The following is a 20,970-nucleotide window of genomic DNA, read 5'->3' as shown; positions in this document are numbered from 1 at the left end:
CAGGTTACCCATTTTTATTCACCAAGACCTTGGGAATGGCTGTTGAAGTAACACCACCCTCACCAGCTCTGCGGTAGTGGATTTCAGCCCTGACGGTGGGCCAGAGATACCTAGGAAGCCTTCTAGCCACCCACATGTCTGGGATGGGGCCTGGAAATCTGTATTTGTTTCCAAAGCTCCCCACATGGTCCTCCTAATGCTTGACTGTCTTTAGAAATATAGAGGTGATACCTTTAGTTGTTATTGTACAATATTTTGTTAAAATAGAATATAATACATTTTGACTGTTACGTAATCGTAACAACAGTAGATCAGGGCCAGAGATGACCATTCAAATTATGTTTGCCACAAATTGCTCATTGTCACTTACAAAGCATTTGCTGTTCCTGAAAAGAGTACCCTGGAGTGGGAAATTATTCCCAGTTAGGTTCTGGGATAACATTTTCCATTCGTGTGCCAATAATTTTATTAAAAAGACAGTAGTTTTTCATTAACACTAATATACTTTAAGGAGAAAAATGGTCCATAAATACTTCTGACCGTGAGCTAATCCTTGGACAAGCTGCAAATTGTGAGTAATTACGCCTTCCATTCTGAAGGACAGTGAACACCCCTAGCACTTAATGCCTGGATTTCATAAAGGCCTTTTGTTGTGGTCCAAATGGGCACACCCAGGGAGAAAGGCTGTGTTCTTGTCCCAGGCCCAGACCACTGAGGGGGTCCCTTCCTAGGAGGGCCCTGGATCGGAGTGACAAAGGATGCCCAGGGCTTGTGACTCTGCTGGAGGGACCCACACCCCATGGTCCAGTGCACACCCAGCGGCTCGATCCCCACCTCCGAGGACTCAGGCTTCCTCTTACCTTGAAGACACTGTGCCAAGGAGCCCAACCAGTGTTTTGTTTTCCTCAGTCTAACGTCTATTTTACTTTATTTAAGAAAAATTACCCAAATTCCTGCCACTTAAAAAGCATGACTGTTGGCATGAAATGAGCATTATTCTGGGCCTCCTTCTGTGCATAGAAAGTGCATATATACACATGGAGAAGGATGGATAGACAGATGGATGCAAGAATAGAATTTATTGAAATTGGATTATACTGCACTTGCTATTTTTTAATTAAAACAACTTCAATTTTATTTTAACCAGAAAAAGGAACTGAAATAAAACATAAGGAATTGCTGCTCTTCAGATAAACATTTCTCCACAATAGATATTATTCCCTAAAAGAGCCTTCTAAGATTAACAGAAGAGGTCAGCAAGAACATGACGAGGTTGAAGTCCCTAAGTTCTATTTTAACTGGATTTCCATGGTGAGCAGGGCCCATTGACTCGGGTCATAAAAGATGAGCTCGTTAGCAAGCTCTACCCGCCTCCTTCACCTCCCCTGCGCCACCTTCCAACTCCTCCTTGGTTATCTTCTTGTTTCTCCAAGTTTGTAACACACACATCATGTTCAGGAATCATGATTCCTACTCTTTAGGAATCGTTTTAGTTAAACATTTTCAGTTCTTACCACCTGTCACTTCTCCATTCCTGGAGTCTTTATTTTAACTCAGTCCCTTATTTAGCTGGGTTTCATCGTGAAGCAGGTTTGCTCAAGTCCCACACACCCTGATGCACATCTTTCGTGCACATCTTTCGTGGAAACATCTGCCTCTAACTTGCTGGGCTCCTTGGTTTCCCTCCCGCAGGACACAGAGAACCTGCTCCACTGCCGTCTGGTGCTGGGTGCTGCTATAGACAAGTCTCAAGCCAGTCTAGATTTTTCCTCTTGTAAGTGACTTGTTTTCTCTACCTCGTGGGAAGAATTCCTTAAAGTTCAAAAGTCTCGCAAGGGGACTGCCTCCTAGTGGAGCTTTCCCTGGAACGGCACATGCTCTTTCTTCATCACAGAGGAATTCTTTTGGTTTCTATCTTCGACCACTTCTTCTGCACCATTTTCTGGCTTTTCTCTCTCCGGCATTCCAGGAATCCATACACTGGATGCTATCTGCCTTTCATGTCCATCAACTTCTTTATAATGGCTGTAATCTCCATCTCTTTCATCCTCAGTCACTGGGGTTGATCTGTTTCTCCTCTGGTATCCTTCAGTCCTCTCGTTTCTACCCTTGGTTTGTTCCCTGGGGTCTCCAGTCTCCCCTTTCATCTTTTGTGTTCCCATCTCATTTTTCAGGTTTGGTTCTATACAACCCATAGTCTCAAGCACCTGGGGGGATTTCCCTGTGTCCCCTGGGGCTGCCCTCTGGGCCTAGCAATCTGGACAGTGCTCTCTTCCTCCCTCTGTCTCCTTTTTCTGTGAGGATGTTTGAGTTGGCTCCACTGTTTCTTTCCGTCTTGCTCCCATGTGAGAGGCTTCCTCTGGCTAGTCCACAGCTCTGATGGAAGGAGGCGCCGTCTGGTTCTGCTGCGCTGTGTGGGATGGGCTGGTTTTCCTTCCGCTGTGCTGAGAGGCACAGGGGTTCTCAGTCTCTGCCCTCTGTGCGGCCTGGGGGCACGCAAGGCTCCGGCTCCTTGGAGGCAGGGAGCAAGCCATCTGTTCTAGAGAAGGGGACTCTGTTAAAAGGCCTTCATCAGTGTTTCCTCCATCTAATAGGGGGCTGAATCCCATTCCAGAAAGGGATATCCTCAGGTTTCAGATGATGCACCCCCACCCCCGCCGCACCATGGAGCCTTCATTTCCATCAGAGCATCCCCCACGCCGTCCACCCACCACCCCATCCGTGTCTATCTCGAATCTGAAGCCGCTCAGACCCCCGAGAAGTCCGAGGTCAGGATGGGAGCTGGGCCACGTGATGGCTCTTGTTCAGCTGCACAATCCACTTTTTTTTCCCCTGGCTACAAGTTCTTGAAGTTCGTGCCCCCTCCCTTGTTAAGTAGCAGCTGGGGAGCTCTTTTACTCCTGAGTGTTTGTAATTGTTTATTGGTCTTGCTGGGTGAGGGAAACTCTGACATCCAGCTTCACTCTGTCATTTTCAGCCAGAAGTTTCTCAATCAATGCTTTAAAGAAAAACAGTAATAACTACTATGTCATGCCTCTCTGGAGGCATCTGAGAATGTAGTGTAGTGATTAAACCCCCTGGCTTGGGGTCAGACAGCCCCGATCTCCTGCTTGGCCAATTGTTAGCCCCGCACATCTGGGGGGAGCTGTGTAACCTCGCTGCTCCTCACTTTTTGCATCTACAGGATGGGGATGGTGTTCCTAGTTCATAGTGTTGTCTTGAGCAGGAACACATCTGTGCCCGGCAATGAGGGGCCACGATTACACTATTTACTGTGTCGTCCCTAGCCATCATTTCTTGGTCATGGAAATCCCCTGGGGACTTTGGAAAGCTGTGTCTGTGATCTGGAGCAGACCTCAGGGCACTGCTGGCTCCGTGCCGAATAGCCCTTAGCAGCAGTCCAGTTTCCCAGTTCCCAGCTTGCACACACCCGGTTCCCCCTCTGACAGCCTGGAGCCCATCTAATTCTTTGAAAATCTTTGTTTTCAGACTGTCACTCCGAATTGAACCAGGAAGCAGCTCCCCGAGACTAGTCTCTTCCAAGGAAGATCTTGCAGGTATCGTAGCCCCTCGGGTAGGGGCAGACTCGCCAATGGCCCAGACATGGCTGCCAGGGTTGGCCTTGCCTGTGGAGCCAAAGACCAGAGTCCAGTTTGCTGGCTGGCAGCCTCAGTGTCCCTGCTCACAGCTGCCTCCCCCCTCCCACCCCCTGCAGCCTGCCCAGGCTTCTGATCACACTGGGTTCCTGTAGGGCACCTCTGGGCTGGGGCTCCCTGGGAGAGTCTGAGACCCAACAGAGGCAAGATCAGAGCCCAAGCTGGGGGCCTGCACTCAGTGGAGAAACCTAGGACACTCTCCAGGTCAGCTGGATGCTTGTCATCAGGCCTCCCGCCCAGGCTCGGGGTAACAAGCCCCAGAGGGGTGCACAGGATGCCTGAGGTCCCACCACACACAGAGAGCTCACCTTCCTGGGGCATCGGTTTTATTCCCATATTTGGGATGCACATGGCGTCCCGTAGAGATAAGAGGCCCAGGCTTTGAAGTCAGACTCGAGCTGTGCTGCTTCCAGCTCCGTCACTGTACCTCTCCGATCCTCAGGGGCCTCATCCACAAAGTGGAGGTGGAACCAGCTCTCACCTGGAGGGCTGGGCCACCCACGCTTTTAAAGCACTCTGCCCACGTGTATGTGGTATCAGCCGCTTCAGAGTTGTCTCTGTGACAGTTTCCTTTTGGTTGTTGTTCAGTCGCTCAGTCGTGTCCGACTCTTGCTAGGGCTGCTCTCTGCTGCTGTTCCGGGCGGGATCAGATTGCAGGCTGAGGTCCAATTGCACTTCCTCCTCCTGGTTTGAGCTTATGTGACACTCACCTGGGTGCCAGGCCACTGCAGTCTTGGTCAAGCAACTTTACACCCTCTGGGCCTCGGTTTCCTTACCCATAAGAGGGGGATAATAAGCCTCCCATCCCAGAGTCGCTGGAATATAAATGATACATGCAGGGCATGCAGTGTAGAGTCTGACAGGTGGTGAGTGTTTGGTGAGGAGGTGGCTGTCTCAGGCTGCTGCCTGGTGTCATGACCCCTGCCCCTGACCTGTTGACCTGCTAACCAACCACTCACTCCCCTTTCTGGAGCCAGGCTGGTGCAGCGGTGCTGCTGTGTCAGAACCCTGGGGCCGTAGGAGGCTATGTCACAGCCTCTCACTGGCCCCGCCAGGCAAGGCCTCTGCCCTGATTCCGGGGTTTCCTCCAGGGGCCTTACCTTTCCTAGCCTCTTCTGGCTCCAGTGTGTAGGCTGGACCCTGCCCCTAGCCCATCCCCAGGGTCCCACGGTAACTTACCAGAGAGATGGAGACGCTGGTTGATCCACACAGCTTGGGGATGCTGCTGTCTACACCTCAAGAGACAGAGTCCTGGCCTAAACTTGATCCTTACAGGGTTCCATGAGCCCAATAGGAAACTGTCTCCCACGGTCTCCTCTCACGTCCACTGCCTTCCACACACGGCAGATGACCCACCAGCAGTGACCAGAGAGAAGTTTCTAGCGCTGGTCTCATCTCTGCCTTCTTGTTTTAGAACCTTCTCCCACTTAGTCAGCCGTGTTCCTTCCCGATGCTCACGTTTACCCGACTGTCGGTAGGGGTGGATGGGGTCCATCAGAGTGGTGTAGGAATGCTAACCACTCAAGGCTCTTTGTTCCGGAGGGAATCCCAGGGTTCTGAAGCAGAGAGTGGGCTTGGATACAGCCCTTCCGTCTCCTGCCCTTCCGTCTCCTGATCATTCTGAATAAGAGGTGCCTGCACCCTGTCTGGTTAGCACACCTGAACAGGATGACTGCATCTCAGGCCTTCCCCAGGTGCCATCAGGTCCCCATGGCCCGACGAGCTGGAGGATTTATCTGTCTCCCAGTGCCCCAGGTGGAGACAGGAGCCAGGTACAGAAAACTTAACACTGCTTCTGGGGGCCTCCAGAAGCAGACCACTCCCCGAGCCCTGGGTCAGGAAAGGAGGGGCTCCGTTCACTTTTTAAAAATACGATCTTATGTCTTTGGCTGCACTGGGTCTTAGTTGTAGTACATGGGATCTTTAGTTGCAGCATGTGGGATCTAGTTCCCTGACCAGAGATCAAACCCGGGCCCCCTGCACCGGGCACGTGGAGACTTAGTCACGGGACCACTGGGGAAGGGCCTGCATTCACTTTTGAGCCCTGTCTAGGATGGAAACCGCTACCAGGGCTGGGATCCGGCCCCAGGTCCAGCCTCCTCAAGGTTCAGCCCTACCCTCCTTCCGTCCCATCCCCCCTCATCCCCACCTGGCCCTGGGGTTTATTGGCCTTATTGGCCATGTGAAACCAGAAGCCAGCCAGTTAACTAACCCCCAGCATCAGTCAGAGTCCTGGCAGGAAACAGAATTGCCCCCAGATGACTCACCGGAAGAAGGTTAATGAAGGTGAAATGGGAATAGGAATAAATACTTTACACAAGGACGGCGGAGTCCCCAGCACCTCTAGGCTGAAGGACTTGGGGAAGAAAAACTGTTACCAACTCCAACAAGTGCTGAGTCGCAGAGGACAGGGTCAGCTCTGCAGGAATTGTGGTAGCCAAGGGTAAAGGAGGAGGAAAGGCGAAGCCAAATTGCCCTGCCCTCTCTCCTCCGCCCTCCCACCGTATCTGCAGCTGGAGCCTCCCGTCAGCCGAACCCAGCTGGAAGCCTGGGGTGAGGGAGCCAAGAGATGCCTCTTGGGTCCGGACTCCCAAGGGCACCAAGCAGGGTGAAGGACTCATCTGAAGGGTCAGACAGAACACCCCATGTACCCACCGAGCCTTGATTTCTCCATCTGTAAAGTGGGCATAGTAATTCCTCCCTCAGAGAGTGGTTGTGAGAATTTATTAAGATCACGTGTGCCTGACACAGCACACCTTCTTCAACTGTAACTTTATTAGGATGATGTTATTACTGGCAGTGTTATGATTCTGCCTCTGTCGGTGAATCATCACTCGGGTTTGGGGAAATCTTTCTTCCTCTCTCTCCTTCCTCTCCCCGACCCTGTCAGGCCCCCTGTTACACTGGGGAATGGCACACGTGGCTCTGATGCAGGCCACTCTGGTTTGTATCTGAGCACAGCCACACAGCCGTGGACACATTGGCTACTTGCTCGCTATGGCGGCAGAGTTGGGGTTGAGACAGAGACCCTGAGGTCTGCAAACCTAATCCACTACCTGCTGGTTTCCAGAGCCTGCTGAGACCTTGCATTACACCCTCTTGCAGCTCTCCGTGCTTCAGGGCACTTCCCTTGTGGAAGCTAGACAGCTTTTTGTGCTTCTCTGTCCCGTGTCTGCCTTTCCCAGGCCTGGAATTCCTGGAGCCCCGCATGTGGGGTGCTTGGTCTCTGGGCTCCCAGCTGGGTCTGTGGGCACCTGGTTCTCCAGCTGCTTGCTGACTCCACACTCCTCCCAGCAAAGTGCTGGGGCCAGCAGACCTTGGTACCCAGGCACGTCTGCCACTGACTTTCCACAGCTCCAGCCTGGAAGCAGGGTATTAAGGTTTTCATGGACCATCAGAGGGCCCAGAAGTGTCTGGAAGGCTTTAGATGCACTCAGGGATCCTGGCTTCCCAGCCTCGGCTTCCAGACAGCAGAGGGGACCTGCGGGGTCCCTTGCAAGCGGGACAAAGGGTAGCCTCAGGGAGGTCTTCCACATCTGGCAGTTAGATGGGGCTTCGTGGCAAGAGCCCGACCAGACCAGGGATAGGAATGTGCCTCTTGCAGTCCCAGGAATGGGAGGAACGCAGCCTCCCTCGGCTCCTCAGGAGGGAGCTGGGGCTACAGTCCCGGCCTCTTTCCAGCCAGCAGGCACCCCACACCTGCCGAGGAAAGGCCCCAGGAGAGTCTGTTCACTGGAGGCTTCACATGCCAGGGGCCGGCTGTGAGCCAGTCCCCCTGCGGAGCCTGGAGAAGACCTGCCCTCGTGGGCTTCATTCTTGCCTTAGCTGGGGAGGCGGGCAGCAGACAGTGTGAGGAACTGATTGGGGCAGTGAGGGGAACAGCAGCCCCAGGAGGCCAGTATGAGCTGCCTGACCCCGCTCTGTGGCTACACTCGCTCCCCCTCTCAGCTCACCGGCCCTGCCTGGGAGACACAGGCTCTGTGTCGGACGCAGCCCTCCTGTGAGATCTCTGGGGCCTCGGTTGGTGTCAAGGTGGTCCCCTGAGCTGCAGCTGCACCCTGCGTCCCTCCAATGCCCCCACACCCCCCTCTCCACCGCCCGGGGAAGAGCTGTGCCAGCAGCTCCACACCAGCAGATGGACAGACTGTGAGAAAGGAAGTGGAGAAACCTTCCCAGTTTCTGGTCTGGGGAGAAAAAAGGCCAGGAATGCCACGTTTTCCATTTCCCCCCATATGTAATGTTTAGCTTATATAAATGAACTAATATTTTCCTGGAGAGCAAAAATCGTAAAGAACATTGACCCTGAGAGAGGGCAGTTGGTGCTGTGTGTGCCTTGGAACCAGTGAAGACATTTCCAGATCTCGTGAGCCCTGCCTCCGTGTGGCTGAACCAGCTGACAGGTTTTCTCTGAGATTCCTTGGCAGCAAAGCAAGTCCATGGAGAAGCTCAGGCTGGCTGCAGGTTCCTATACCTTCAGGACTGCTCGCCAACACACCTTTCTGTCTTCCTTCTGTTGCCCGGTGGTTAAAAGCCAGGCAGATCTTGGAGTCGGGCCGACCTGAGTGCAGGGCCAGCTCCAGCGCTTCCTAGCTCTGGGACTTTGGGTGATCGGCGTGGTCCCTCTGATCCTCGGTGTTCTTATTGGTGAAATGGGAAGAGGAATAACTAAATACTTTGGAGAAGGAAATGGCAACCCGCTGCAGTATTCTCGCCTGGAGAATCCCATGGACAGAGGAGTCTGGCCGGCTACAGTCCATGGGGTCGCAAAAGTCGGACGCAACTTAGCGACTAAAGCACCATAAATACTTCATGTAGGCTTACTTCATGGACTGTGGCTGGGCCAGAGAAACCCTTAGACGGTGCCTGGCACACGCTTACCACTCAGGAAGGTTCGCTCCTGGCCCTCACAGATGGGCTCTGATGCTGACCAGATGGAGGGGCAGCATGGCATGGCCAGTGGAGCACTGGACGGGGGTGCCAGAGGGCCCTCACCTCAGCTCCAGCTCACACTCAGCAGCTGTACCAGGCACTCTGGCCACATAACCCGCCACCCCAGGACCCAGTGGCACAAAGCGGCCATGTTACTACAGGCACAGACTTTCGGGCCAGGAGGCTGGACAGGGCACAGCCAGGGTGGCTTGTCTCTGCTCCATGACAACTAGGGTCTCAGTGGGAAAGACAGGAAGGCTGAGAGGGACTGGATGTTGGGGCTGGAACCGTCGGGATGTGCGTGGTGCTGGCTGTCAGCTGGGGTGGAACCCAAAGGTTGCATGGTATTGCCCTCCAAGAGCAGAGGTCCTCAAAGCATCATGCCGTCTGCACGACTGACCTCGGAAATCACTTAACCTCACTTCTGCCATGCTCTGTAGGTCAGTTCGGTTCAGTCGCTCAGTCGTGTCCAACTCTAACCCCATGGACTGCAGCACGCCAGGCCTCCCTGTCCATCACCAACTCCCGGAGTTCACTCAAACTCATGTCCATCAGGTCGATGATGCCATCCAGCCATCTCATCCTCTGTCATCCTCTTCTCTCACCTTCAATTTCCCAGCATCAGGGTCTTTTCCAGTGAGTCAGCAAAGGTAGCCCAAGTCTTGGAGTTTCAGCTTCAGCATCAGTTCTTCAAATGAATATTCAGGACTGATCTCCTTTAGGATGGACTGGTTGGATCTCCTTGCACAGTCCAAGGGACTCTTAAGAGTCTTCTCCAACACCACAGTTCAGAAGCCTCAATTCTTCGGCACTCAGCTTTCTTTCTGTCGGTCAAGGCAGTCTCAAAGGCCTGCCAGGCTCAAGGAGAGGGCAGGGAGACTGAGCCCTCAAAGAGACTGTCAGGATTTGTGGACCTGTGTTAAAACCAACCACACCAGCTGGTTCACAGGTAGGGAAACAGGTTAAGGGTAGTCACAGCTGACACACATTGAGCGAGTACTCTCTGCCGGGCACACTCTAACCCGCCCCATGTGCTTGCCTGGTGAATCTCCACCCGCCTTGGGAGGTAGGTGTACCTGCCCTGTAGGCGAAGGCACTGGGCTGCTTGCTCCCCCTATCTCGCGCCTGGAGGAAGGGGCAGAGCCAGTTGCTAAGCCCAGGGGTCTGGACTGGTTGTCGCCTGTACCCAGCACAGAGAAGAAGCAGGATGCACCAGAGGGCCCCAGAGTTCCCTGGGCTCCCCATCATTGGTGCAGTGCAGGAAGCACCCTGCCCTGGGTGACCACCTTGGCGCACCCATGACGTTGCCACACTGTGAGTGGCGTGCTGTCCCAGCGTGGTCCTCAGAAGGCTGAGTCTGTGTAAGAGTAGATTCTAAACATGCTTTGGCATTGCCTCTCCTCCCCTTGCCCTGTCAGGGACCTCCCGCTGTGGCTGCGGAGTGGGGGTGTTGCCATCCCCCATTCTGGACTTCTCTCTACCTGCCTTGTCGGGCTAACCTCAGGCTCTGGTTGCCAAGAATGGCGTGCGCTCAGTGCCGACTCCAGGTGCAGTTTCCTCTCACAGGCACTTTCCTGGGTTTTCCGGCGACCCCACAACCCCTTGACCTGAGCAGATGGAGATCTTTTCCAGGGCGCGGAGTGGGGGCACTGCATGGGCCCTCAGCCGGGGCCCACCGCGTTTCTTACTGCTTGAAGTCCTCTCCAGCCCTCAGCTCCACTCACAGGGACCACCTTGGCCCATGAGAGGCCACACCTGTCCTGGTCCGGGTGAATCTGTGAGTGTAGCTAACCCTGGTGTGGCCACAGCTGCGTGGACTCTAGGCCTGAGGGAGGCGCTCAGAGTCCCCAGGTCTCCCAGCTGCTGGAGACATGCAGCAAGTTCCTTGAGGGGCCTGGAGACCCCTCACTGTGGTTGAGAAGAGTGAGAGAGCACCCCCATGGGTGAGGGCAGTGACCCCCCTCTTTCTGCCCTCATATTCTCAGAGTGGGTAGAGGACCCTACGTGAGGGACTCCAGGGACAGGGAACCAGTTTTTGCTGGCTCCCTCTGGAGTTCACGTTTGCTCTGTCCTTGCAGTCTCCCATCCTAGTAGCCCCTTAAGGACAAGGCCAAGCAGAGAAACCAAGACTCAAAGCTGCTGCCCTGCTGCAGCTGGGACCTTGGGCCTCTGGCTGCGAGAAGAAAGCGTCCAGGCCTCACTGCAGTTGAAAGGTGATCGGATGTCATATTTCAGAAGGAAATGAACCGGGGCAAACCGAGTGACATGTGAGATAGAGCCTGGCTCGCAGTAAGGACCCGTAAGAGTTGCATGTATGAGAAACAAAGAACACGTGTGAACGTGAAAGTCACCGGCTCCCAGGCTCCACCAGGAACCCTGGCCAGAGAAAGCTTTCAACACAAACAGGCTTTCCTCTGCAGAGGGGTCCCCAGGGCCCAGAGCGCTCTGGCAGACCTGATGAGCCCCAGTGTGGGAACAAAATGAAATGGAGAATGAATGAATTGATACGGGGAGACACGGAACCCCTTGCAGTTGGGAGGGATGTGGGCCCTGCGCCCCAGACACTCAGGCTGGTGCTCTCGAAGCTCCAGATCGCGGCAGTGGTGATCCTGGCCTCCAGGGATGATGCGCAGGCTCAGAGCCCGAGGAGAATGGACCCCGGCTCCCCGCTCAGCCCGGGGCCATGGCTGGATGGAACGCGAGTCTTATGACTCCAGATTGAGTCGTTTCCCTCCGACACAGCTGCCTCCCATTAATCTCCGATGTGCGAGACTTGGAGCGTAGCCCTTGAGCGGCGGCCGGGCTGCCAGGTTGCTTGAATCGGGCAGCGCTAACCCGGGGCAGGACTGCTCCAATGCCGCCGGGACCCGTGGGAACGAGGCTCCCCGATCCGGGTGTGTGTCCTCCTCAGCAGAGCTGTGGGCTCCATGCCAGTGCTTTCGGCCCACGCTGCTGGTGCTCCAGCTGCCCACCCAGCCCTGTGCTGGGCACGGGGACACGGTCCCTGCCTCCTGTGGTGGGGCGTGGGGAAGGACAGTCATCAGGAAATCACACACAGCTACTTAGCTTCAGATGAACAGGTGCCATGAAGGCCGGGCGTGGGTCACGTGCACCCAGAACGATGGGGTGTCACCCTCTTTGTGAGAACTCCCACCCTCGGGGCCGTGAATTCTGCACCACACCGGGCCCTGTATCTCAGTGAGGGTCTAATTTAACCCCTGAGGATGGGAGGGGCCTCCAGTTCTTTCCCTCCATTTCTTTCTCTTCCAAGAGAAACATACAGAAGGAACAGGAGGCACTGGGGACGTTTCAGACCTGTCTCCTGTGACCCCCGTGGGTGGGCAGAAGAGGCCCGTGGCCCCTGCAGTGTCCTGGTGCTGGCTGCCCAGCCAAGGCCACCTCTGAGAAGAGAAAGTGACGGCTGAGACGGAGGCTGCCGAGGTCAGAGTAGAGTGTGGCTTCTGAGCCGTTTCCTTTAGAATTACAAACGGAGCACAGGGCCACTGTTGCCCACCGCTCACCAGCCCCTCGCCCCAGCAAGCTCCTTAACCCTTCTGACTGCAGGTGCCATATCGTAACATTGAGATGCCGCCATCAGGGCCAGCGAGGCAGTGTTACTTTGACGCTGACATCAGTTCCTCTGTCCAAAAGATTTAGCACAGTCTCTGGCCCCTGGTAGATGCTCAGTGAGTGTCACCCATTACCATCGCCAGCCCTGGCACAGTTGTGATAGTTATCCAATTGATGTAGTTCCTGCCATTACCGTATTTCTTTATTTTTTCTTATCAAAGGAGGTGTCTTTCCTGGGTGTAATTATCCGGATGCTTGTCTCTGTCCCCACTTGACTGTGACTCTGCGAAGGCAGAGCGTCAGCTCTCTAATTCAGAGTCCCTGGGCCGCACCCCCCGGCTGTTGTTAGGAAGGAGAGAGGCTAGCGCTCTCTCCTTTCCTCCTCACCAGGGTACTGCCAGGCCGGCTTAGTGCCCCTGTCTTGCAGACGTAAAATTCATGCTCAGAGGCACAAGGTAACTCGCCCAAAGTCGCTCAGCCAGGAGGTGGCAGGTACCAGTGGGAGTGCAGGCCTGTCTGCCTTTGGGTCCCACGTTCTTTGCTGTCGCCATTCATCATCCTTCCTGCCCACTCCAGAGCCATCGTTAGAAGGCTCTGTGCTCTTTTCTCTTCCAATCAGTGAGTGGCCTGCTGGGCAGCATGTTGGTTTCTTGAGAGAAGTGTAATGAAAACCAGATTTTGTTCATGATATCTTGCTCCCCAATGACTGTCAGTTCTCATATGTTCCAATAAAACTGCTAAAGAAACAGCCACTTAAAGATTATTCATGGAAAAATTATGCTGAGGAAAAATAGAGCAATCCTCTGAGATAGTCAAGCCGCGTGGTCAGTTTTTCCAGCTGCTTGTGCCATATCGGGCCGGGCAGTGGGGACCACACTCTGCTAGGGCAGGCCAGAGCCCCAGCCCATTATCACCGCCCCCGCCCCTGCCCCAAGGACACGGAGGAACAAACTTGTCAGCACCCAGCTCCGAACCGGTCCCAGAAGACACGTGTCCCGGGTGCTGTCACATGGCATGCCCCGCCTTCCCCCCCGCCCAGGCCTGGTGGGGCTGGCACGTGAGGCCTTTCAGTAGCACTTACTGGAAGACAGGCCACCCCCCCACCCATCCCAGGTCCCAGCTGAATGGAAATTCTTCTGCTTCAGCGTCAAAGTCCTGCTATTGGTCCGCAGTGCAGGGATGGGAGCGACAGAGACCTGGGGCACTGAGAGCAGCATCAGCTTTGACCCTGGGCCCAGGGGGATCACAGCCCCCCACTTTACCCCAGCAGAGTTCAGGGGCATCTGAGGCCAGGCCTGCCTCCCATCCAAAGCAGCCAGGAGAAGGGGGTGGATCCGCGCCTGGGCCTGGAGGGAGAGTCAGGAGCTGAGTGGAAGCGTCCAGAGGCTCGGGAGAGCCTGACTGGGGTCGGAGCCAGGGCGCAGGAACCTCTGGGAAACAAGTGGGGAAGGGAGTGGGTGAGGAGAGAGCCGAGGCCAGGGAGGTTCCCAGAAGAGCCTCGGAGTGTCCACTTCTCACTGCACACGCGGCTGGTTCAAGGAGCAAACCTAGCTCCCCTCGGCCACGTGAGCTGGAGGCGGGGAGGTCTCCACAGGACGGCTGTAGGAGTACTAATGGCTCGGGAGTCACTGGACTCAGCAATGGAGGTGTTAGTCTCTCTCACCTTCCCTTCCTCCGGAACAGCAGTTGGACATTTATCTATCACACGTTTCCTTCAAGAAGTGCCTTCTGCTTAGATCAGATCACCTCGAATGTGTTGCCATGTTCCTCCTTCCTCAGGTTTCCCCTAGTGCCTGACTTCTGAACTAACTGCTTGAGCTCCTTCCCCACCATGGGCCACCTGCCCCCCCCCCCCACCCACTTCCCCTGGTTCCCAGAGAGTGGCGCAGGGCCCAGGTCCTGCTCACGGGCTCTCTCACCTGCAAAGCGGGCCGCCTCCGAGTACCCACCTTCTGGGTGGCAGCACCACACACAGCCAGAGACCAGGCCCGCAGAGCTCAATTATCACTGTTATTAATGCTAGGAGACCACTGGTTCCAACCACGGGGAGGAGCCAGGCGAGATGACCTTTACAAAATACTTACTGAGCCCGGGGTGGGAGCCAGAGTGACTCAGGCATCGAGACTGTGATCCTGCGTACAGGCAGCTGATAAACAAGCCGCATTCCACCCTCCGCACGGATTCACTTATTGAGCAATACGTACAAAACAGAAACAAAGCCGGGTGCTTCCACGCTGCCCTTCCTCCCCGCGGCAGCTACACGGGACAGAACTTGCTTTCATCCCTGTGCTTTGAGCAGAAGTTCTTCACGGGGTGCCCATCAGAATCACCCGAAGAGCAGCACCCCTGACCCATCTGAGATCAGCAGAACTAGACCCTCCTGGGTTGGGCCCAGGAAACTCCGTTTCTCACACACCCTCCAGATGCTTCTGATACAAACATGGCCTGGTTAAGAATGACAGTCTCAGAGAGGCTGACAGCGACGTGGAACCCCTCACAGGAAAGTGCAGGCGTACACAAAGCTTAGCCGCAGTCCTTGCTGGCTCCCATGGACCCTCCCAGGGTTGGCGAAGTCCAGGACACGACTCTCTGATGTCAGCGTCATGGGTTGGTCTGTCAGAGCCCCAGTTCTTGAGATGATGCCACATGCAGGCTGGAATTGGGACCTCAGACAGCGCCCCCTCTTCTTATCAAATTAGGTCTTCTGGATCCCCCTGTTCAGCCCGAGCCTGAGCTCTCTGTCTCAGTGGAGGAGGGTTTTACTCCCATTCAGGTCTGAGTGGGCAAATGACAGAACAGAAGCTGAAATCAACACATGAGAAGCTTTATTCAGTGGCCGAAGAATGGAGAAAAGGGAACTAAATTAACAGAGTAAAGACACAAGGATGAGCAGTGGGGCTGATAATGGGGAGGCAGATGCCTTAGTCTACCGGGGGGAGGGATGGGGCTTTTTCAAGGGAGTAGAGTGCCACCCCCTTTCTATTCTTTGGTCCTTAATGTCCAGCCTTGGCCACCAGTGGATGTGTCATTTAATATGCTAATGTAGTCAGATGGAGGTACAAGGAGACTCAGAGTCTGTTGGAAATCGCATTCATCGCCATCTTGGGCCCAGCTGGTTCCACCTGGTTTTTTCTTTGTGTGTGTGTGCGGTTTCCTTTCCTATCTCTGGACCCTTTAACTTAAAGATTTATATCCAATCCTGCTAGAGGTGGGAGAGTTGAGAAATTTTAAGCAAGGACACTTCTGCTAACAGTGGAGGTTGATGGGTTTTGTTTTCTTAATTTTATTTATTTGACTTTGCTAGGTATCTTCTTTGGGGCATGTGGGGTCTAGTTCCCCAGCCAGGGATAGAACTCAGACCCTCTGCATTGGGAGCATGGAGTTTTAGCTCTCAGGAAGTCCTGGTTGATGGGTTTTGAGCAAAGACCTGGAGCATCTCTGACAGCACTATCTCCTGCCACCTAGCCAGGTGGCCCAGGCAACCAGGCAGAAGGGAGCCCACTGACCAAGACCCCATCGTACAGCCCCCAGTTCCTGGCACAGGGTGGGGAAGGATAGTCCTGGATTCTAGCACAGCCCCTAGCACAGCACCTGGTACAGAGAAAGTGTCCACTCAGTTTTCAAATTTCATTTCAAATCATGAAACCTTTCTACAAAGAGAATATCTATGGTACCTCCCACCCATATTTAACAGAAGTGAACATTTTGCCATATTTGCTTTATATCTCCTAAACTGTTTACAGATAGATTACACCCCATCCTTTCCCTTTCTTCCGTATGGAGGTATCTACTGTCCCCATACCATTTTGTGTTTTTCCTGTGTGGATTTTTGTATTTTACTACGTGTATACCTATATATGGGCTTCCCAGATAGCGCTAGTGGTAAAGAACCCGCCTGCCAATGCAGGAGACATAAGAGGCGCGAGTTCATTCCCTGGGTTGGGAAGAACCCCTAGAGGATGGCATGGCAACCCACTCCAGTAGTCTTGCCTGGAGAATCCCAGTGGACAGAGGAGTCTGGGGGTCTATAGCCCATAGGGTCCCACAGAGTTGGACATGACTGAAGCAACTTAGCATGCGCACATACATACAAAAATGTATACTAGTTTTTAAAAATATTACACAAGTGGCATCGTGCCATTCACCCAGACATTCGTCTGCAACTCGCTCTGCCTGCTGACCCTATGTTTCTGGCATATGCGTTGTATCCATGTGGATACCTGCAGATCCAGTTTCTTCCTTTCTTCCTGCTCTGCAGAATTTGTTGAATGAATGCACTGCAGCTCCCTTATCCATTTCTCTAACCGAGGGGCATGCAGGTTGTTTCCACTTGGAACGTCCTTGGAAAGGAAATGTGTCCCCCTTGTGCGAGGATGCACGTTTCCTGAAGGCAGACATCCAGAACTGGAATCCTGGGTCATGGTGATTCCGTGAAGGCATCTTTACTCAGCATTGCTAATTGCTTTCAAGTATTTGACACGAAAATGAGCCCTTAATTAGCATTCACATTTGATATTGTCAGGCTAATCTTTTTTTTTTTTTTTACAATCTAGTGAGTTGAAAGTGTATCTCAGTTTTACTATAATTTGCATTCCCATGATTACCAGTGAGGTTAAGACATCTTTCCATATAGTTATTGGTCATTGAGGCCATTTCCTCTGTTGTGAATTTCCGATTTGTTTCCTTTGCCCATTTTCTTGGGGCGTAGTTTGTCTCTTTCTTACTGGTATTTGAAGTTCTCTGTAAATCGGAACTTTGATGGTGATGTGGATGACACATTCCTTCTCTCAGACTACACCTTGCCATCTAATGTTGCTTTTCCTGTCTTTTGTTTATTGGCTTGATTTGGTACAGAAATGTTTAACCAAATTTTTTCATTTTTTAAAATTTATTTTTTAATTGGAGGAAAATTGCTTTACAATGTTGTGTTGCTGCCAAACAACAGCACAAATCAGCCATGATTATACATATATCCCCTTCCTTTTGAGCCTCTCTCCCCTCATTTTTTTTTCCTTGAAGTTTTATGCCTTTTGTTTCTTTCCTTTCCCCAAGGTCATAAGGATTGTCTCCTTTTTCTTTCCAGTAGTTTTGCATTTTCATATATATATATATCATTAATCTACTTGCATAGTGTAAGGTAGGAGGACTCAATAATTTCATCTTTCTCCACATGGAACCTAATGGTTCTAGACCCATGTACTGAAAAGACCCTGTCTTCCCTTTAGCTTGTAATGCCACCGCCACCATGAAGAAGTCTAGACTCTCACTTGTGATTCACTGAACGGTTTCTCTGTCCATGCACTGACACTAGACTGTTTGAGTTACTTTTGTCTTACGTTTTGGTCTGATAACTGGTAGGACAAGTCCTGCGCTGTTCTTCTCAAAATTTGTTGTGACTACTTTGTCCCTTTCTTCTTCTTCAAAATTTTAAGATCAGCCGAAATGACCAAGTATAATAGGATTTGAGCACCATGCCCCTGACAGTTTCAGGCTTTTCACTCATCAGACTTTCATGAATCTGTATGATGGTTGGATCTGAGAAGTTCAGACTGGCTGCAGTGGCAGCCCACTCCAGTACTCTTGCCTGGAGAATCCCACGGACGGAGGAGCCTGGTAGGCTGCAGTCCATGGTGTCGCAAAGAGTCGGGCACGACTGAGCGACTTCACTTTCGCTTTTCACTTTCATGCACTGGAGAAGGAAATGGCAACCCACTCCAGTGTTCTTGCCTGGAGAATCCCAGGAACAGGGGGAGCCTGGTGGGCTGCCGTCTATGGGGTCGCACAGAGTCGGACACGACTGAAGCGACTTAGCAGCAGCAGCAGACTGGCTGCAGGAAGAAGAGAAAGTGTGGTAGCTCAGACCAGTCAGGGACAAGAGAGAGGGACAGGGAGGGGGTGTACAAAACCTAGGGGTCTTGGCGATTGTGTGTGCCGAGTAAGAAGAGATGGTGAAACAGTGAGAGACTTTATTTTGGGGGTCTCCAAAATCACTGCAGATGGTAACTACAGCCATGAAATTAAAAGATGCTTGCTCCTTGGAAGAAAAGTTATGACTAACCTAGACAGCATATCAAAGAGCAGAGACATTACTTTACCAACAAAGGTCCCTCTAGTCAAAGCTATGGTTTTTCCAGTAGTCATGTATGGATGTGAGAGTTGAACTATAAAGAAAGCTGAGCACCGAAGAATTGATCCTTTTGAACTGTGGTGTTGGAGAAGACTCTTGAGAGTCCCTTGGACTGCAAGGAGATCCTACCAGTCTGTCCTAAAGGAGGTCAGTCCTGAATATTCATTGGAAGGACTGGTGCTGAAGCTGAAATTCCAGTACTTTGGCCACTTGATGTGAAGAATCAACTCATTTGAAAGGACCCTGATGCTGGGAAAGATTGAAGTCGGGAGGAGAAGGGGGTGACAGAGGATAAGATGTTTGGATGGCATCGCCAAAGCGATGGACAAGAGTTGGAGTAAGCGCCAGGAGTTGGTGATGGACAGGGAAGCCTGGCGTGGCGCATTCCATGGAATTGCAAAGAGTCAGACACAACTGAGTGACTGAACTGAACTGAGTAAGAAGAGAAAAGGCAAGTCACAGTCTTGGGGAAGCAAGATGACTGCTCCTTCCAGGCCAGGTGACTGAGTGGCCAGTAGGGCCTCCAGCCAAGGCTGGAAATACAGAAAGAGGGTTCAAGTTCAACCTTGGCTGAACTTAAGATATCTTGGAGAAGATTCTTGAGAGTCCCTTGGATTGCAAGGAGATCCAACCCGTCCATTCTAAAGGAGATCAGTCCTGGGTGTTCTTTGGAAGGAATGATGCTAAAGCTGAAACTCCAATACTTTGGCCACCTCATGCGAAGAGTTGACTCATTGGAAAAGACCCTGATGCTAGGAGGGATTGGGGGCAGGAGGAGAAGGGGACGACAGAGGATGAGATGGCTTGATGGCATCACCCACTCGATGGACGTGAGTTTGAGTAAACTCCAGGAGTTGGTGATGGACAGGGAGGCCTGGCGTGCTGAGATTCGTGGGGTCGCAAAGAGACATGACTGAGCGACTGAACTGAACTGAACCGAACTGAGGAAAGTTCAGATGAAGGGATCAAGCCGACAGAAGAAAATGCAGGTCTCAGGCTCAAAAAAAAAAAAAAAAAAAAAGAGGTTGGCTGGAGACTTCCCTGATGGTCCAGTGGCTAAGACTCCTCAGGCTCACCATTCAGGGTTTGACCCCTGGTCAGGGAACTAACTTCCACATGCCTGCAACTAAAGATCCTACATGCCACAATGAAAACCCAGTGCAGCCAAGTAACTAAATAAATATTTAAAAAATAAGTAACTGTTGTGCATATCCATAAGCTCCCTTGCTCTTTAATACAAACAACAACAACAAAAAAGGATGGCAGTAAAGGTTTAAGAGTCATCAGCCAACCTGCTGAATTAAATCAGAGCCAGGAGCCAAAGAGGGAGGCTTGTGTAGACAATACCAGCCACTGGGGGATAAGGAACCCATGGAGGAGGCTTAGTGACAGCAATCAAAGAGGCTCAGGGAGAAGCAGACGTGAGTGACATCACAGGCACCCAGGAAGCAGAGGCTTATGAGGAGCGATCACCTGTATCAGCTGCCAAGGGCACTGATGAGGAAGCCAATGAATGCTCGACGATTTGGCCTAAAGGTCATGGAAATGTCATTAGGAAATAGAAACCAGATTTAGTGACTTGAGGAGTGAGTGAGGGGGCGGCAGCGGAGTAGGGGGCAGGCTGGTTTTTGAGGAAGTGTGGCGCCTAGGAGGAGAGCCGGGCCAGGGAACCTTCTTTGGCAGAAGGTGAGAAATTAAGAGTGTAAGCATAAACTGGGGAATGGACCAGGCAGGAGAAGGGGAAGCGGTGCAGTGGACTCTCGGAGGGAACAGAAGGTTGGGGCAGAGGTCCCTGTTCCCCGGGGGCCTGGCAGGAAGCCTGGTAGCACCGGAGGTGCAACCAAACCCAACAGGCACAGTGTTCTCATGGCAGGAGAGTGGCAGCATTTTGGAGAGGGTCTGATAGTTGTGCAGGGCGCTGAAGGAGGGGTTGACACCTGGAAATAGTTGTTGAAGGGAACAGCGGAGACCTAGTGCAGGGCTTGGTGGTGGGGCCTCAGGGAAGTGACGGAGAGGATGTGGGGGTCAGGGAGTGGGATGTGGAGGAGGCACAGAGGGGTGGGACGGTCTCTGGGAGTGGGAGTTCAGAGCCCGAGATTTTCGTGAGTTCTTTGCCTCGGGAACCCTCTGAAGTGCCAGAAGCTGGACTTCCCATAGTGGACAGGCTGGGGACAAGGGTCGTTGGTGTGGATGCCAAAATAAGAATGAGCCAAGCATGCTGGAGGACCCAGGGACCCTCAGGTCACTAGTGGGTCTGCAGCATCTTGTGGTGGAGGATGGGGAGCCCCGGGTGGACCTCTGGCCTCACAGGCCCTCCAGGATGTTCCCCAGCACAGCCAGGCAGTAACCCCCTGGTTTGCCCCACATTCACTGTGCTCCGCAGGAAGTAACCGAGCCCCTTTGCGGAAACCCTGGCTCTCAGCCATCATCTGGGGTCACCTCCCTTTGACATAGGTTGGGACCTGGGGCTCTTTACTTCAGTGTTTGCACCTGGACAAACATCTCCTGAGCAGCAGATACAAAGAAACTATGAGGAACTAAAAATAACTGCAGGCATATGCAACTGGGGCAAATTTCAAACAAAATCCAGCGGCCACTTCTGAGGTGCCTGGAGCAGGGTACTGCGCGTGATCCCTCTGTGCAGCACCACCAGGGGGCGGGCAGACCACCTAGGCTGCCCCTCTGGCC

The 20,970-nt window shown here is 52.9% G+C and overlaps 1 protein-coding gene across 17 annotated transcripts in view; it reads left to right on the top strand.

Moving 5' to 3' along the window:
• RALGPS1 (Ral GEF with PH domain and SH3 binding motif 1) overlaps positions 1–20,970 on the top strand; it is a 302,601-nt gene that overhangs the window by 251,958 nt on the left and 29,673 nt on the right. For all 17 annotated transcript variants that reach the window (XM_042245687.1, XM_042245689.1, XM_042245692.2 and 14 more), the window contains one exon: positions 3,490–3,557. In XM_042245687.1, the coding sequence (XP_042101621.1) occupies positions 3,490–3,557 (68 nt within the window). The remainder of the gene's footprint in view (positions 1–3,489; positions 3,558–20,970) is intronic.

The sequence above is a fragment of the Ovis aries genome, chromosome 3 (assembly GCF_016772045.2).
Source record: "Ovis aries strain OAR_USU_Benz2616 breed Rambouillet chromosome 3, ARS-UI_Ramb_v3.0, whole genome shotgun sequence".
Taxonomy (NCBI): Eukaryota; Metazoa; Chordata; class Mammalia; order Artiodactyla; family Bovidae; genus Ovis; species Ovis aries.
Note: the sequence above shows the minus strand (reverse complement) of the source record. Positions and strands in the feature narration are given on the sequence as shown.